This window comes from Mizuhopecten yessoensis, unplaced genomic scaffold (assembly GCF_002113885.1).
Source record: "Mizuhopecten yessoensis strain PY_sf001 unplaced genomic scaffold, ASM211388v2 scaffold597, whole genome shotgun sequence".
Classification (NCBI taxonomy): Eukaryota; Metazoa; Mollusca; class Bivalvia; order Pectinida; family Pectinidae; genus Mizuhopecten; species Mizuhopecten yessoensis.
In genome coordinates this window covers 35,333-49,131 of record NW_018403626.1, presented here as the reverse complement: position 1 = coordinate 49,131, position 13,799 = coordinate 35,333, and the positions used below count along the sequence as shown (strand labels likewise).

The 13,799-nt window shown below is 34.5% G+C and overlaps 1 protein-coding gene across 1 annotated transcript; it reads right to left on the bottom strand.

Moving 5' to 3' along the window:
* Nucleotides 1–1,440: 1,440 nt before the first annotated feature.
* Nucleotides 1,441–13,257, bottom strand: LOC110450928 (A disintegrin and metalloproteinase with thrombospondin motifs 17-like). The gene is made up of 13 exons (XM_021498743.1): nucleotides 13,231–13,257; nucleotides 12,443–12,506; nucleotides 12,089–12,229; nucleotides 11,567–11,706; nucleotides 10,642–10,783; nucleotides 5,299–5,447; nucleotides 4,806–4,889; nucleotides 4,042–4,148; nucleotides 3,444–3,599; nucleotides 3,081–3,215; nucleotides 2,730–2,868; nucleotides 2,170–2,271; nucleotides 1,441–1,632 (listed from the first exon to the last, which is right to left on the bottom strand). The coding sequence occupies exons 1-13, from the start codon at nucleotides 13,255–13,257 to the stop codon at nucleotides 1,441–1,443; spliced, it is 1,578 nt and encodes a 525-aa protein (XP_021354418.1).
* Between the last annotated feature and the right edge of the window lie 542 nt (nucleotides 13,258–13,799).

The window sequence follows — 13,799 nt, the reverse complement described above, 5'->3', positions numbered from 1 at the left end:
CAAGTGTTAGTCTATCATAGCATAATCCTAACATAAAAAAGGTAGATATGATACTATTTCACGACACAACATAATATGTACATACTGCAATTTAGCTGAAGTTGAAGTAGATTCCATTTTTATAATTTAATGTTCATTTTATTCAAATTGTGTCAAAAATATACTAAGAAATATTGTCATCGAAAACCTAGTGTGTTCAAGCTAGTTCAGCTTTAATTGTCAACAATGTAAAGGAATTGAAATTTTGTATATTCGGATTTCAGGAAAAGAAAAAGGAATTGAAGGTAGATTATAAATTCTGTTTCATGTGAGCTTGTAAACAATTTGTTACAGACCACTTTCCGTTTGTTTGTATCATGTGTACATAATCCTAGGGAATAAAGAACATTGAGCTATAGCAGAAAAGGCACGTTTATGTAAACCTTATAAAAATAATTGAGAAAAACTTATTTATCAACTTTGAAAACGGTATAGAGTCGGTCGTAATACATTGTATAGAGATTTTATTAAATGTGTCCTCATTTTATTACACAAACACATATTTTCAGCAATGTCGTTTTCAGACAAATTAAAATGTTGTTTTTTGTTGTTGTTTTTTTAAAACATTATTTTATTTTATCATGAAAACAGCAGTAAGAGTTCGTATACTTAAATACCTATGGCTGCTTGTTGCTGAGTTCGTTGCTGGGCTTTGTACATGGTATCAGACATACCATAGGGCTGAAATCAAGTTACATAATACATGAATATTGAGGATATTGACTGCTTCATTTTTCAACTATTCAATATTTAGTACAAAATATCCTGCTACTACGCCTACATTCTGATATCTATAAATCGATCGTGTTAAAGTCAAAGTTTTATAGAATTAATTCAATGAACGATACTATCAGCTTCAAAGCCAATAAATAATTCACCGTAATAGCAGTTTATATAAATGATTGTCCTGCACAGTATAATTTGTTTAATGTAACAAGGATTAAACTACATGTATATGGAGATTGTTTAATACCTTAATGTTACAGAGCCTCACTACACTCTCCCTTCCTGTGCAGTATTTGCCGTCGTATCGTGGCCTGCAACATAGTTATGTACATGGACATTAAAAACCGTCAAGCAAATCAAGTTACCAAGCTTTCCGACCATTACGACAGGTCAATCAACACTCTCTAAACAGTGTTATGGCTAAACGGTCGAAATGTTTTTAGGAATGCATTTGAAAGGAATAGGAATAGATAGTTATATATTCTTTTATTAAGTCAAAGGACAAAAAAGATTGCTCAAAACTAAAAATGTTGGTAACAACATGTACAACTTATATTACAAAACCTGGCCGCCAAACGGAGCAATAAGTAAACATAGGATGTTATACACATACTGAAGAATGAGATTATTTTGATAATGCTATGATTTGTACCTAACGCGTACATATGTTGTTATTTAGAACATTATATTTACAAAGATAACCGCTGTGTTACCATACTTGGGATTGTTGCACTTCCTTTCGCGAAAGCGGACTCCACCTCCGGCCGTTCTGGAACAAATTGACCACAACTCCCAGGAAGACCATCCACCTTGGATAGGCGCAGGTCCGTTAGGTCCGATATCCACACACCGACCCTTAATGCACCACTGAACAATACAAAATGTTCGTTTTCAAATAGAGCAACGACACAAATTTAATCAAGACGTTATGAGATGCATTTTATATATGTATCCTACCAGGTAATATACAAAACATGATCTTATATATTCCGATATGAACTACACTTGAAATTCATTATATAAAATTAAAATAGCTTGAACCTAAATGATAAGCATTTAAGTTAGATTCTTTCAGTGAAATATCATTTGACGTCACGATATTCCGGTTGTGGAAAAAACAACTCGACAATTAATTATGATTTACATATATATTCATTTATTTTGAGTTTATTTAAATATAAACTACTCGCCGAAGTTCATAGTTTAAACATGAGAGTAAATCATCCTGGATGATCAAGATATCCTCTTAACATATAATATACGAATAAATTGTCCTCAAAGAGGAGCTCACTTTCAACGTTTTAAATGTGCCCATGTATAGGTTTAAAACGAATTGCCCTATGCTTTCCATAAGGTGCCCTTAAGTTTGAGGGCATTCATTGTAATATCACTCGTAGTCCTTACCTTTCTGGATCCATTACCGCATTCAGTACCATCCACCAGGGGATAACCGATGTCAATGCAATGTCGTTGGTCATAGCAGCACGAAAGTTTGCCACATTTATTCTTAAAGTAAAATACGTCATTACGCATAGGCATCATATGGATGGCAATTATCAAAACATAGGAAATATTTCATAAGGGGAGATCTTACGCCACAGTATAACTTTCGCCATTTTCTCTCTCAGTATATAGATTTAACCAGCGGAGGGCGAAAGTTGAATTGGGCAAAAGTTCCCCGGTTTAGAGTAACAATGAAATACTTTATAAAATATATAATACATTGATATGGAAATCTTACATAAAAATTTAAAAAAGTACATTATGGAAATACAAAATAAAAGCGACAATGATATAAAATATTTATTTCCATTTTCCCCGAACCTACTATTTGTAAACTGAATCCTTGATTTCTGGAAGATACAACGACGAATTACCAAATATGTTGCCTATAACAGTATTTTTATTCATTTTCAGTAACTCAGAAGGAAGACGTATTGACCTAACTTAATTTGTTGTGTTACCTTTCTGTTGTAGTTAGGCCTGAAGTTATTCCCGAAGGTCAGCTTACACTGGGCCTCCTCGTCATACAGACTCCCTGGTAGTATCGGCGTATTGCTGGCGTGTCTAGTCTTGTTCCTCAGACATTTAGAATTATCGGACCTAAATAGATTAATTTTGTATCACAGAGAACTATCCATTATCAATGTACGTCACTGTTTGAATTTAAAAAGTTAGATTAAATTTGATAAAATGTAATAAAAATTCTATTAAAGGTGAAGTCACGACTGTTTTAAGTAGGATGGGCGTCGATGTGAGTGTGAAGGTTGTGTGAATGTGGGAGAGGCTTTTTGTGGGTGAAAATTTAAACTCACTCGAAAAATGTCCTCATTGCTTCGTCACTACAGCTTGACCAATGGAAACTCGATTGACCATAAGTCGCAAAACTCTGCATTATGTTTCCACTTTCATTACATTTGGCGAAATCATTATCATGACTCATCTGCAATCTGAAAACAAAATGTTCGCTGTCAATTAAAAATTGTATCCGATTGAAGCGTTCTGTGTTGGATAAAAGTACAAAAAAGCACTGATGTCGAATTATAAACAATGTTTCAAAATCACTTGTAAATACTCCAACCTCATCTTATTCTTATCTCATTGAACACTTTTTTACAAACCATTTAACTGGCACTAAAACAAATTGATTATAAGTGAACGGCCGTGAAATCCCTTACGTATGTCCGATCTCGTGAGCAATTATGAAGGCCGTGCCCAGCCCTATATCCTTTGCCAGTATACAGTTGCTGTCCTTATCATGACACATTCCACTGGTGAAAGCTAAGCCGTTCACATCATACGCCACCGTCTCCTCTTTTGTGAACAGCTTTTGTCTCGAAACAGTGAAGAAACGAATAAAATAAGAGTGCAAATACTCTACTGAAAAAGATTAGCATACGATTTTTTCAAGGCATATTATTTGTACCATTTAATCAAAATGTTGATTATGTTTCGTTTCCCTATCGTGAGAAAAAAGGGAAGAAGGAACCAAAAGAGGCAATTTGTAGGCAATCCTCATACGTAGATGATTCTGATGCACAAATATTACTCAAAAGCAAACAGGATTATTACGTAGTATATATAGAAATGTCACAATTCATGTTAGAAAGTAGTCGGACCACCTCAAATTTCGATTCGGAACAGGTCACTGCTCATAACACTTGCAAAGTTAAGCACAGACGGAAATGGCATAGAAACGAGAAAGCATGGCCCTGACCTGTAATTATCTGGGGAGTTTTCATTGTGTCTTAGCGTTATTATTTTTATTTTACTCACTTAGTTACGAGTATGGCTAAGTCAGCTCTGTGTAGCGGACTCGTGTTGGAGTACCAATCTGCAAACTTGCTCAACATACGGTAACTGTTCGTTGTGTTACCCAAGAACTGTATACAGAAAGTTATACTTAGTATTGTTGTGGTCAACAATAATGTTCAGCTGACAACATACACGCACATTTCTTTTAAGCACACTGTTTAATCAATTAGGGAAATCCAAATTTGTTTATTTATAATGTAAGCATATTTTAATGACAATCTTGTTCTAGCGCTTTTTGTTTTTTATTAAGTTGCAAATATTGCAGAAGGGCTAACTAATGTGCTTAACCTATAAATTTCGGTAATGCACATAAATTTGAATGAGCTTGAGTAAGAAGGTGACCCTGCTTTTGCTTGGATTTAACGGCAGAAGCTGTGTAATTAAGCATACACATTACACATATGATACATTTCCTGATGTTTTGAGCGAGGTGTCTTCATGGGGGTTAGATCAATAACCAACAAAAAGACAACCTCAACTGAGTATAAACAATATCAATGGGATGACGTCATAGAGAAAAGGCCTCAAAACAGGAATCCTATCTTACTTCTTGTGTCTTTGTTGGAGCATCGAAAAATGGCACTCCTCGTTCGTCTGGTTTGACGAAGTGGGAAATAATTACGCCTTATGTTCTCCTTTACCCTTAATACATTGCTTCAGACGTCTATATACTGTCACCACTAAACATTCTAATTTCATCTACCATATATATTTATATATATTACCTGTGTATTGCTGACCACTGTTATTCGAGTGATCGTTGGCGAGAGATGGTAGGTCAGCGTTTCGTCATGGAATAAGGAGAAAACCTGTCAAAATGATCACAACACATCAGAGACGAAACTGTCGACTACATCTCATTTATCAATACCTAGCTGATAAAAGCTGATAAAAAACAAAAAAGCACGATTCATATACATAGATTGGCAAAACAGTATTGATCATAGTCGTAATATTAATGTATGAAACAAGTCACATTGCAATAGCGTTAATTATGTAACCAACGTGTGATGCCAATGAAAAAAGATTTTGTGAACGTTTTTATACAGTAAAACATAACTTTGTTGACTTTTTTAATCATTTTTTCCAGTTTGAGAGCATGTTCGTAAAATCATAATTAAATACAAATAAACCAGCATTTTAGCCACAAAATCGGATACCAAAGGATATAATTTTATCAAGAGATCGGTAAAGTCGTGTATCATTAGAACTCCGTACAATATTCATGTTTATGGTGAGGAAGGAGGTGAGGTTCAGTCCGTATAGACTGTTGTCATCTGCGTGGTTGTTAACCACTGGTCCACTGGTCACTATCTCTACGGTGGCCAGCGTGTCCTGGCGAGTCCTCGTGTTGTTTTTCGGAACACCTATTAAACACAGAGAAACATAAAAATAAATAACCTTTATTTAACGTCATGTACATTGTCAACAACAAACATAAGATCCATAGAGATTTTATTACGACTCCGCTAAGGAAACAAATGTTGTTTTCGTGGTGGAGAAAACCCACGGGTAAAAAACCGACCATGTCGGAGGAATAACAACTTACCCTACCACTCCCTTGTTCCGCCACTGTTGGGGATCGAACCGAAATTCTTGGGAGAGTTAGTGGTCTGAAGACCACGCTTGATTGCACACAGTAGTAATGACTGTGCGCGTTAGCGATCACGGCTACCGAGGCACCCAAACAATAGTTCGAACTCAAAATCATTGAAACTATGGTAGAATTTAATTACATTAAAGTTTGTTTTAATTACTAGGAGCATAAGACATTGTGTGAGACCTAAAATAAGCAAAAAGTACAACGAAATAACAAAATGTCTTCCAGAGGACTACACATCTTCTGCTTCATTGCCTTAGACATGTTGATAAATGATAAAAAAGTAACTTTAGTAACATTATATTGTCCAAACTTTAGATACACCTAGTTTTTATCAGCAAATAATAGATGTGATAAATGAATATAGTAATGAATTTTGTATTATATGTGGAGATTTTAATTTAGTGCTGAACCCTGACCTTGATTATGATAGGAGTTATAAACAGATAAATAACCCTAAAGCAAGAGATAAAGTAATTGAACTTATAGATGAATTCAGTCTAGTAGATAATGTTAGAGAGCAACATCCAGATTGTAAGAGATATGTACATGGAGGAGAAATAATCCTATTAAACAGGCGCGTTTAGATTTTTTTCTTGTATCAGAAAATATGTTAGGAATGTACAGAACTCTAGTATTGAAACTGGTTACAGATCTGATCATTCTATACCTACTATTACAATAAAATTTAATGAGTTTAAGAGAGGAAGAGGACTTTGGAAATCAATAATTCTTTATTACATTATGAGGATTATCTTAAAACTATAAATAAACTTACTTTTGAAATTAAAAAGCAGTATGCCCTATTAATATATAACCTAAATTTTATTAATAACATATCAGACGAGGATATCCAGTTCCAAATCAACGACAAACTTTTCTTATACACCTTACTATTCGAAATACGCGGCAACACTATTTCACATAAGAAAAGGTTGCAAAATAAACAAGAAAATACTCTTATAGAATCTATTAACAGTTTCGAAAATATGGATAATGTCAATCTGGATCAAGCTGGTGAAAATAAGAAGGAATTGGAAAAAATAAGACAATTTAAAATGAGGGGTAGCATTATAAAGTCAAAGGCAAAATGGGTGGAAGAGGGAGAGAAGCCAACAAATTATTTGTTTAATGTTGAAAATAGACATTTTACCTCGAAAATTATCCCGATGACAGAAAAAGAAAATAGTGATGTTATAAGAAAACAAGAAGATATTTTAAATGAAGTTAAATTATTTTATGAACAACTGTATGCAAGTAATAGTAATATCGAAGAAGTGGATTTAAATAAATTTCTATCTAATTGTAATGTTCCAAAATTAAACAATGTAGAATCTTTATCATTAGAAGGTAATATAACTTTTACTGAAGCGTCACATACTTTAAAACATATGAAAAATAATAAAAGCCCCGGGTCGGACGGATTTACAGTAGAATTTTTTAAGTGTTTTTGGAAACAACTAGGTAAATTTGTTGTAATATCTAATAAGTATGCATATATAAATGGAAACTTATCTATAACTCAAAAACAAGGAATTATTACATGTTTACCAAAAGGGGATAAACCAAGGTAATTTCTTAAAAATTGGAGACCTTTTTGTCTTTTGAATATTGTTTAAATCTGGCTCAACAGCTTCTAGATTAAAAACTGTTTTAGATAAATTAATTAACACTGACCAGACAGGATTTATTTCAGGCAGAGTTTTAGTGGAAAATACACGATTAATTTACGATATAATGCAGTATACAGAGGACAATGATATTTTAAAAAGGCTTTTGATTCTGTTAGCTGGGAGTTTATTGATAATGTATTTAAATATTTTAATTTTGGTGAGGATATTAGAAGTTGGATAAAAACATTACATAATAACTCTATGTCTGCAATTAATCAAGGTGGTAATATCTCGTCTTTTTTTTAAATTAAGAGGGGTTGCCGTCAAGGTGATCCGATAGCTCCGTATATTTTTATTTTGTGTTCAGAAATACTTGCAATTAGACTTAGAAATAATAATTATATTAGGGGTATACATGTAAACAACTGTCCACTACTTCTCAATGATTAAGAATTGAAGTAGAAGAATATTAACACCAATAGGAAGAATACAAATCATTATACATTTATCAATGTCCCAATTTAATCATCTATTTATCTTCTTACCAAATCCAGATGACAATTTTATTAAAAAAAAAAAATCCGAAATTTTTATTTTTTTTATGGAAAAGTAAAGTGAATAAAACAAAACGGGATATAATCATCAATAGCTATCAGGAAGGGGGTCTTAAAATGATCCACATCAAATCTTTTATTGAAGCCTTGAAACTTAATTGGATACGTAGGTTGCTTACATCAGGGGGTATGGCAAGTGTTATTTAAAAAATATGCTAATAATGAAATTTCATTTTATTGTGGTTCAGAATACTTATCGATTATTCAAGGCAATTGTAAAAACCCTTTTCGGAAAGATGTGTTTCAATCATGGAGAAAAAATAGCAGATAAAAAGATTGTATAAGAGAGATAAAAAGTAGATTGAAAATGCCTATTTGGTATAATAAATATCTTACAGTAGGAACCAAGTGTTTATTTTATAAGCAATGGTTTGAAAAGGGTGTTATAATTATAAATGACTTATCAAAAGATAATAATTCTGGTGTTTTTTTTATAGTTTTACAGAATTTTCACAAAAATTTGATGTAAAAACTAACTTTCTCACATATCAAGGTATTATAAATACTATAAAAAAAACTACATGTCCAATGATGATACTTTAAATACTTTGATTAGTTATCCATACATACCCTTAAATTTAGAAATATTTATGAAGCAAAAAAAAGAAACTCAATATTTTTGTTGTTGTTGTTGTGCCAAAATAGTTCCATATTCACCGGGAAAAACAAATGGAATGAATTGTTTGAATTCGATGATGACACATGGAAATTGATATATATGATTACAGTAACTAGAAATTCAAAATTACAATGGCTTCAATACAGAATAAATCAACACATTTTAACAACAAATTCTTATCTTTTCAAAGCAGCTCTTAGCGATAGTGCCCTTTGTTTTCAATGTAAGACTGAAATAAAGACAACAATTCACACACTATGGGAATGTGAGAAAGTACAAGACTTTGTACAAAATGTTGAGTTCCCTCTTGATGCATTGTTAATCCCATTTGGTTTTAACAAGGAAACCTTCATTTACGGTTTAATTAATCAAAACAGTATCAGTAGTAGGATAGATCATACCATAATTCTACTTATCAAACAATATCTTAATGAATCGAGATGTTTACCAATGTCATTGTCAGAAGCTGCACTTAAGAACCTTATCAAGGACACATATTTTACTCAGAGATATATTGCTGTTAATAAAAGTGAATTATTTTTATTGAACTTAATTACTGAATAGAAAAATGGGAAAGTCTAATTAATATTGCTTAAATCCTGTCTTTGCCAAAATATGAACATATAGAATTTTCTTACATAGACTTGTACTTCTAAATACATAGATGTAAAACTCCTTGAACTTTCTGACACATCTATATAGCTTCTTTGTTTCTCAATCCCCCCTCCCCCCCCCTCATTTTTTTCTCTCTCTTTAGTCTTACTTTCCCTTCTTTACCTCTAGGACCTGCTCTAAACTCTTTTCTATCACTTCTAAACAATGCTTATATATAACGGACATAATTTAGCTGTAATTTAATTTGACATAAACATAATTCATCATTAATTATACCTGGAAATAATGGAGAGGTACCATGGCCATATATGCAGTTTAATATAAATGAATATTTAATGAATGAATCGTAATGTGTAAGAGTAATTATGTGTATGTATGATATATTTGTATTGTTATAAACTTGGAAAAAAATAAAAAATAAATAAAAAACAAACATTTCTGCTTTATTACCTACATTTAATCTAGCTTAAGCCTAAGTGATATCACGTCCTCAAAGAGGGAACCAAGGGAGAGACACCGAAATTACAAGGAAAGCATGAAATAATGGTTCAAAATGTTCCCTGCGTAAAATGTGGTTTACGTTTTACTCGAGATGCGTCGGTCATGCGCAAGTTTTAGGAAAATAATGAATCACCGTGATATCAACAAATGTCTGACAATACACATTATTACGTTTCAAAGTCTTATTTTTTACCATTGCACAAAATCATGATAACAATTCATTTTTTGAATGAGGTATGTTTTGTGTGAACATTTGTTGTCAGTAATTTAACGAGAGCTATTGATAAGTTTAATATACCTGTAGTTAAATATTCGGGAATTATTTGAAATCCAGATGCACGTCCCGGCGAATCGTAAAAATGTATATCTCAGGAAATGTAGATCATTTTCAGTTATCCGGTAATTACAGTCAAATGTATATAAGGAGACCATCCCAAGACTGGCCCAACAGTGGTCTCTTTAAGGCACGATAGACTAGTGGTAGGACGCCGGGCTCGTGACAAAAGGGTTGCGGGTTCGAGTCACGCCACGACACTGTGTTGTATCTTTGAACAAGATACTTTACTCCGCTTGTTCCAGTCTACTCAGCTGTAAATGAGTACGTGGTTGGGCAGTGCTAGTATTGTAGAATGCTAGCTGTGAGCGCCGAAATGGCATGCTCCCCGGGGTGTTGAGAAATATATTGGCTAGTTGCAAAAGCCCTATAACCACGGTTAATAATTTGTGAACCGCTTTGAGCCGACCTACGAACTAGGTTGTAATAAAGCGGTAAATAAGAACCTCGAATTATCATTATTATTATTATTTAAGGAGTTCAATATTTTTCAATATTTTGTTAACTGCTTTGAAGAAATGAGAAATAGGTGGCTTAATAGGGGTGGTTTTTCAAGCAGATTCGAACATATATAAGACGCTAGATAACGGTTGGTAACTATTTCATATTTTCTATCAATCAATAGATGGGCTGCATTACGAACATATTGATTAAGTACCGTTTACCTGGCGTTTTCCTGGTTAGCTTGTTCACAATGTAGGTTCTCCTTAAGGGTGTCGTCAAGTTCAGGGAACGGACTAGTTCCAGCTGGCTCGCTTTTAATGGAAGTATTGTCAAGTCATGGCTGGAGGTCGAAATCAGCCCAACCTAACGAAGGAAGGAATACAAGTACCTTGTTCAAGATAACTGAATATGAGAGAGAATTAAACTGGAATAAACTTAGGTCCCTAAAATAAGCTACAATATACACTAAAGGGCTTCACCATTGTGTGCTGAAATTGTTATAGAAAATAGCACCTTTAAACTTTCCTGGTAAGTACATGGAATAAACTAATAGCACCAGTTAGATACCTAAGTATCATTCGTTTGCCTATCTTCGTATCTAGGTCTACGATGGACAATACTTGAAGTGATATTAAGCTAAACTATATTAATATGTTAATAGCTGTCAATACCAGCATTCATCCATTTTATTCATCCAGACGGTATCAACTACAGGAGTCCAGCCCTGGTCTGGAGGAGCAATGCTCATTATAGACGATAAAATGTCAGCTTCAGAGGCGAGGCGAGGTGGAAATTCGTAGCGCCAGAAATGGAGAATTTTAACACAATGATATCACTCGAAGGTGTATTCCTCAAACATTATTAAACAAAACCTTCCTCTGTTGCTCTTGCGTGAAAACCATATAGAGAATAGAAAATTCAATTCAATGAAAAAAAGTGTGAACAACATTTAATGAACAGAAAACAAAAGTGCGCTATTTAGCTGTTGATGAATATGCATCGAGTTTGTTTAAGCGTTGTCAACCCTTACTGAGACTGATTTTTCTCAATAACCTCTGACATATCTCTTACTGCCTACTCCCAAGGGTGTAGAACGTAAATTTGGGCACCTTTAGTTTTTGAAAACATTTCTTTTCCAAGTCTTACGAGTAAGTCGCAGTAGCTGACGGCTGCCCATTGGTCAATGTGTGTGAGGGATTGACCATAGTAGTTACACGGGCGGTAATGGTCAGCACAGGGGGAGGACGATATCACCACGTTACTTCTGAAGTGCTGCAGGACACAGTCTGAGAGGGGCGAAACATTTAATAGAATACAATACCTGTAGTGAACGGAAGATTTACGATCAAATTATATATCATTTATAAGACTTTTTCACCTCATTTTTAACAATAAATAAATAAACAAGGAAAAAGATGAAAAGAAGAAAAATATATTTTAAAGCACAAAAACAAGTTCGACCTGGGAAATATTTCAAAGCTTTGATAAAACATAAATAAATACAGTAAACACAAACGAATTGAATGCCCCTCCAAGCTTGAACAGATATCATAATAGTCCAAGTATAGTATTTTCTTTATAAACTAGAATACCTGAACAAATATTCCCCAGGAAACGGCGAATATTGATGAAGTGGAATGCAAAATCACAAAGCGTTGATGATTTTACCTTGCGTTAGTAACTTCTCGTTAACTGTAAGCTGGAATAGGAAGCTCTCTCTAAATGCGGTCATAGAGAAAAGCATAGCATCTCCTCCCTTCCTTTTCGATGACGTCATTGATGGTTCATCAATGAACATGTAAGACGGTACTGGAATTGGATGAAATGAAGAACTAATGACATATAATTTATGTATGTTAATATGAAGCAGATAGACTTGTAATATAACCAAACCATTTATCCAATTCAGACAGATTCCTTAGAATACAGTAGCATAAGTTTATGGATGAATATCGACGTCAATTCACAATACTGCACCACAATTTTCTGATCAAACTTTATTTGCAAGACAAGTGACATTACCCTGATGTTGTTCTTGTACACCAAAGTAGTAGAGCAGGTCTTCTCTATCAAGTTGTTCGTGGAACTGCAAAGCAAAAAGGTTAAATTCAAATGGGTATGCTAATAGAGAGCCTTTAGCTTTCGTATCTAAACATTTCTTTGCGACCTTAACTAACAGCTGTCATAACTAACCCTACATGGTATCAATTTTCGTATCGCGTAAATTGCCTCTTTGGGTATAAGTTTTCGTTAGCCCTTCCTTTGCATTCCTGAATAACAGCTTTCGTGATTAAGCATTACTTTGCCACTTGAATAACACTTTTCGTAACTAGACACTGCATTGTGTCATTTTTCGTATCTTGGCCTTACAATGCGTCTCTGACATCAGTTCTCGTACCGTGTGTCCCTTAATATTAGCTTTCGCACTAAAGCCTTGCATTCCTATATACATTGCGATTATGAGCATTATCTATCGTATTTAAGCCTGACCTTGTGTCCAGGAGTATCGGCATTTGAAAATAGGCCTTATATTGCGTTCATCATCATTGGCATTTGTAGCTAAGCCTTTTATAGCCCGACTTTTCATATCTGGGCAGTAGTCCCGTATAAGACATTATCCCAAGTCTCAGCTTTCATATCCGGACATTATCTTGCGTCCCTAAGTCTCACCTTTCGTATACGGACATTATCTTGCGTCCCTACGTCTCAGCTTTCATATCCGGACCTTATCTTCGGTCCCTTAGTCTTCATTTTCATATCCGGACACTACCTTGCGTCCCCGAGTCTCAACGTTCATATCCAGAACCTACCTTGCGTCCCCGAGTCACAGCTTTCATATCGAGACCTTATCTTGCGTACCTTAAATTTTCACTTTCATATCCGGACCTTATCTTGCGTCCCTAAGTCTCAGCTTTTCTATCCGGACCCTTCCTTACGTCCCAGAGTCTTAGCTTTCATATCCGGACCCAGCGTTGCGTCCCCGAGTCTCAGCTTTAATATCCGGACCTTATCTTGCGTACGTTTCATTTTCACTTTCATATCCGGTCCTTATCTTGCATCCCTAAGTGTCATCTTTCATATCCGGACCTTATCTTGTGTCCGTAAGTCTCAGCTTTCATATCCAGACCTTATCTTAAGTCCCTAAGTCTTCACTTTCACATCCGGACACTATTTTGCGTCTCCGAGTCTCAACGTTAATATCCAGACCCTTCCTGGCGTCCCCGAGTCTCAGCTTTCATATCCGGACCTTATCTTGCGTACGTTTCATTTTCACTTTCATATCCGGACCTTATCTTGCATCCCTAAGTGTCAGCTTTCATATCCGGACCTTATCTTGCGTACCTAAGTCTTCGCATTCATATCCGGACCCTACGTTGCG

Excerpts from the sequence above, each read along its gene's own strand:
- LOC110450928 (XM_021498743.1), bottom strand. The coding sequence starts at position 13,257 with ATGAAAGCTGTGACTCGGGGACGCAAG. Across the intron at positions 3,216-3,443 it reads GCTCACGAGATCGGACATAC|ATTGCAGATGAGTCATGATA; the intron begins GTAAGGGATTTC and ends TTTTGTTTTCAG. Across the intron at positions 2,869-3,080 it reads GCAATGAGGACATTTTTCGA|GTCCGATAATTCTAAATGTC; the intron begins GTGAGTTTAAAT and ends TAATCTATTTAG.